The 5,603-nt window shown below is 29.7% G+C and overlaps 1 protein-coding gene across 1 annotated transcript; it reads left to right on the forward strand.

Moving 5' to 3' along the window:
- The first annotated feature begins 4,066 nt into the window (after window positions 1-4,066).
- LOC107484418 (protein FAR1-RELATED SEQUENCE 5-like) lies at window positions 4,067-4,567 on the forward strand. Its single transcript, XM_016105003.1, has one exon. It carries the CDS (start codon window positions 4,067-4,069, stop codon window positions 4,565-4,567), a length of 501 nt encoding a protein of 166 aa, XP_015960489.1.
- The last annotated feature ends 1,036 nt before the right edge of the window (window positions 4,568-5,603 follow it).

Consider the following 5,603-nt stretch of genomic DNA (forward strand, 5'->3'; position numbering starts at 1 on the left):
AAAACAGTGCAAATTAGTGAATTATTTTATTCACAGCTAACATAAGGATTAAGGACCACAAAGGCCAAAAATATCATAGTGAACATGTGAGAATGGGTTTGATATTTCAACCCCCTTGACAGATGCGTTTGAATAAACGTCAACGAAACCTGCAAATTTTATTTTTGGTGTTGCCAATATTAACCATAGTATGTATCCGTACAATACACATAATGTTAATTTTATTGTATTTATATTGAAATATATTTTTAAATACAATTTTTCATAAATATAATTAATTTATATAAAATAAATTTATATTTTTTATCATCTATACGAATATCAAACAGCAGTATAAAATAAAAGATTCATAAATAATAATAATAATAATATTTTAAGTAATAGCTAAAAATTAATGATATATTATTAAAAATAATAACAAAAAATTGAACATTATTAAGGTATAAAAAATTGTGAATTATATTAATGGTACCTTTAATGACTTAGATGTATCACAAAAATTTGTCGTATCGGAATTATTCTTTAAATATGTGACAAAAAATACATTAACCAACAAAAAATACATTAAACTTGTTTTTTTTTTTAATTTCAAAATCAAAGCATAATCTTAACAAGACCTATTCCCATGATATATATGTGCATGGTTAATAGGAATTTGATATTTTACACTTTGACATTTATCTTAATTAAAAAGTATAAGTTTATTTGTCTCTAAATACACATATTTCTTCAGAAAAGATATATGCACTCAAACTCTTTCACAAAATCAAACAAATCTATTAATTATTATCGTATATTAAAATTAATGATATTTGACTCATTTATACTTTAGACACAAATATTTTTAAATATAGAACGACACATTTTATTTAAGCTCTTTTTTAAAAAAAATTTCGAACCTCATGTTCAAACAATATTAATGAGACAACGCTAGTCTCATCAACAATTGTAAGTTATATTTTATACCAACATAAATGTATGTATAGGTTCATACATTAAAATAACATGTCTTACTAATCGCATCCTCTTTTTAGATTTATGAATTGGATTCACGTTCATACACTTAAGCGAAAACTCAAAATTTTCTTCTCCAAAAGATATAACACATAACTCATATTTGCAACCACAGTACCACCAGTCATATTCGGTCTAAACTTCTTTAACTCTTTCAATTGTGACATAAAATCATTCCAGCAGAAGAAAGTGCCATTAAAAAACATGTGAAATTTTATGTGTCAAGAAACAACACACATTTAAATAAATATGTAGAATCTCTTTGAGGTTGGTAATTAGTTTATATTCTATTACTTTTAAGAAATTTTCTTCTAATTAATATGTTTGGGAATGCAACAGTAGAGTGACGTTTTAATTTGAACTTAAAACTCCTTGAGAAAGCCTACAAGTTATTATTTTAATAAATAATTTTTATATAAATTGATTTTAAACTTTTTTCTAAAAATAAAATTATTGCGCAGGTACCTTGTTTTAAATTCTTGCACCTGTAAAAATTCTCCATTAATAAAAAATTAGAATAATTACTCATATCAGCTTTTGAAATTTTTTAATATTGGATACTTTAGTTCCTCAAATTTTAATATATATAAAAGAGTTTCTAACGTCTACTTCTGTTAGATAATACAGTCTCTTTAATTTGACCTGTTTAATAAAAATGATTGTGTTAAAATTTTTAAAATATTTCAAAGACTATTTTAAAATATTTTAAATTCTTTGAGGTCTATTTTATACTTCAATCTTTAAATCAAATTAAAAGAAAATTGTATTATTTAATATAGATAAATGTCAAAAATTATTTTATGTATTTTGAAATTTTGAAGACTAAAATGTTTAATATTAAAAATTTTAGGAGTTAATTTAAGTAATTACTCTTAAAGTATGGTTCCATTATTGACATTTGAAACTCTCTTCAATCCTAATAAAAAAAATACTTTTATAAGTTTTCAAATTGTAATATAACGATATATTGTCTATTTGGGTGATTATTCATATATTTGAACTGTTTTATAAAATTTTTTCACAATGTGAATTTTAATTTAGGTCTACTCCTATAATATATCAAGATAAATTTATAAACAACATAGCTTCTTACATCAAATTTAAAAATATTTTTATAATTATTTTAATTTACCACAAATCATCAATTTCTAACCTAACAAAAGATATTATATTGTCAAATTTATTAGAGACTTCTAAGTTTTTTTTTTTAGTTAAAAATTTTACTATATCTATAAATTAACGGAAATTCTCAAGAACCAGTAAATATATCAAGATCTAACAATCATTCAGCCAGCATGTGTTTTTATACCAGGACTGTCTCACGCGCTATCACAAACGGTTTTTTCTCACGTGCTATTACAAACAGCTTTCTCTTATGCTCCTCTCCAAGGAACTAGCCACGCTCTTCTACGATCGCAGTTTTGTTGACAAAGCTTGAAGTCGGAAACTCTCAGAGACCAGCAAATATATCAAGATCTAACCATCATTCAGCCAGCATGCGTTTTTATACCAGGACGGTCTCACGTGCTATCACAAACGACTTTTTCTCACGTGCTATCACAAATGGCTTTCTCTCACGCTCCTCTCCAAAGAACTAGCCACGCTCTTCTACGATCGCAGTTTCGTTGACAAAGCTTGAAGCTTCACCTTTTACTCTTGGATAAAAAATTTTTCTCTGTCGCTCATTCCTTCTCAACTGCAGAACAACTCAGAATTTTATTCTCTTGCTCTATGTCAATGATGGAATCAGTATTAGAAGAACATCATATTGAAGTAAGCAATTTCTCCCTCTTCTAATTTCATAATGATTTTCATAGTGCATCAATGAACACAATGATGATTATGATAATGAATTTCTGAGCTCGCAAAGCATGCTATTTTTATTTTTCATAATAGAGTTTAAATTGAATGTACAGAATCCAAATTATACCTTATTCGATTTTGATTTTCATAATACAATAATCCACAATTAACACAAAACAACTGTTTGATGAAGTGACTAAGACAGAAAATATAAAAAATGTTAGTGTTTCTTGTTTGTTGTTTTGATTTTTCAGTGTAATTTAAGTTATGTACTGTTGTTGTCTTTTATATTTCACCTAGTTTGGCCTCCTAACAAAATAATAATTTATTAATTTATATGAAATAAGTATAGAAATAAATAAGAAAGGAAAATAGATAATAAGACAAGATGCATGCTCAATGAAACTGATCTAACCTTAACTGCTAAGAACCTGAAGTAGAAGTAGAAACATCAAATTTGTAATTGTTCTATAACAGTAAACATGTTCTATGATTTTCTTGGGGTTGGAGCTACATAATTTTCAAGGATTAGGAAAGTGAGGCTAAGCTAGTTAATAGGTAGTGTTGTGTTTTATGTAGTTGTTTTGTTTTAGTTGGGTTTATGATGCATTCAAATGCGGTCTGTTGTTGTAGGGTCTTATTTTGCATTCTCTTTTGTACAGTTAGTTCCATAAAAGTCTAAAAGTAACTAAAGTAAAAAAGTGCAATCAATAGAGGGATGAACAAACAAAAATTTGGAGAGAGAGAGAGAAAAAAAAAAAAAAGAAGGAAAGAGGTTAATATTTAGTACTTAGTAGTTAGTAGTATGACATGTTTGTTATGATCTTATGACTCATGATGAGTAGTTATGAGATTCAAAAAGGTATGCTATTTTTTGACAAAAAGTTGTATTCTAACTTTACAAACTAGTTAGCAGTTAGAGAACATTATAATATTGTATGAACATTAAACATGGGACTATCTTTGTAATTTTGCACACATGAATAAGACATTTTGCACCTACTTTAATCAGATTTTGAACATTTTACTCAGCACAGTTTGCATCCAATGTAATTATTTTTTGCACGCATGAATCAAATAGTTTGCACTCACTTTAATGAGAGTTTGCACACCTTACTCATCATATTTTGCACCCAGTTTAATGAGATTTTACACACATGACTTAACATAGTTTGTACCTACTTTAATGAGATTTTGATTTACTATCTGATGTATGCTAACTTTTTTACAAGATGTGCTCAAAGTTGGCATGTGTTTTGGAACCATTGAAGATGCAAATCAATTTTATCAGAATTATGCCAAGCGCGTTGGTTTTGTTACTAAGATAAGGTTTACCCGAAGAGTTGGTAAAAATAAGGTTCCTAAGAATCAAATGATCACTTGCAATAGGAAGGGAAAACGCAAGTCTAGAGTTTCACCAATAGAAAAGACCAACCCTAGAACCAATTGCAATTGCCCCGCAAGAATTTCTATTAGGTTGAATAAAGAGGGTCTTTGGATTATATTGAAGGTGTGTTTGGATCATTCACATCTTTGTGATCCAGAGATGGCAAAACTGTTGACACGTAATAGAGAGATGAGTATGCACATGTGTCGAGTCATTGAGAGGAATGATGAAGCAGGTGTGAGACCAAGCAAATCATATCAAGTATTGGTGGGTGAAGCGGGGGGTTTCTCTAAGATAAACTTAATGGAAAAAGATGTTAAGAACTATCTTAGCAGAAAGTTACGTAATGTTACGCAATGTTAAGATAAATTGTCCGATTCATGTGTGCAAAAAATTTATTACATTGAGTGCAAACTATACTAAATAAGGTGTGCAAATTCTCATTAAAATGTGTGCAAACTGTCTTATTCATGTGTGTAAAATTTCATTCAGATGGGTGCAAAGTGTCCTGAGTAAAGTGTGCAAAATTCCTTTTTAAATGGGTGCATACCCGAGATTCTAGTTCTTTAGTTGATGGGTGGGGACCACTTGATTTGTCCATTCTGCAGCTTCTAATCTGTGTTTTCTGGGTTGGAAACTGGGTCAAAATAGCCCAGAAATCGCCTCCAGTATTTTCTGTATTATTGTAGATCGCGCATGTGACGTGTCCGCGTCGTCCACGCGCTCGCGTCATTTGTGCAGATTCCAGTCCACACGTTCGCGTCAGGCACGTGATCGCATCATTGCGATTTCTCCATTCTGCGTGACCGTGTGAGCCATGCGTCCGCATCAGTCTTCGCTGGTCATCTCTTTGGTTTCTTCTTTTTCTCTGCTGAAACTTCATCAAATCCCTCGAATGCTACCTAAAATAAATAAAATTGCACAAAACTCAAAATAGCATCTATAGTGGCTAAAATATAATTAATTCTTAATTAAACTCAACAAATTAGATGCAAATTCACTAGGAAAAGATAGATAAGATGCTCACGCATCACAACACCAAAATTAAACTGTTGCTTGTCCTCAAGCAACCAAAACTAATATAGGCTTGGGATGTGAATTTGCATGAGAATGAGAGTTCGGTTAAGCTCATGTCTCTTTTTATAGTGGGGTTTATAACTGTAATTCTGAATATGTTTGGCATCTCACTCTCCTTTGATTCAGAAGAATGTTAATGTCATTCGGAATTTGAATCCGGATAATATTATGAATTCTCTGATCTTTTATATTTTCAGTTTAATCCTTAAACACAGCAAAATTTACTTTAATTTATTTTTCTTTGGTGCTTTGCACCTTGAGCCTAGCCGTGACTTTAAATGATTTGTCTCAAGAGTTACTTGACACAGAAACACCACAAGCA

Source organism: Arachis duranensis, chromosome 4 (genome assembly GCF_000817695.3).
Source record: "Arachis duranensis cultivar V14167 chromosome 4, aradu.V14167.gnm2.J7QH, whole genome shotgun sequence".
NCBI lineage: Eukaryota > Viridiplantae > Streptophyta > Magnoliopsida > Fabales > Fabaceae > Arachis > Arachis duranensis.

Coding starts and splice junctions, on each gene's coding strand:
- LOC107484418 (XM_016105003.1), top strand. CDS start 4,067: ATGTGTTTTGGAACCATTGAAGATGCAAATCAATTTTATCAGAATTAT.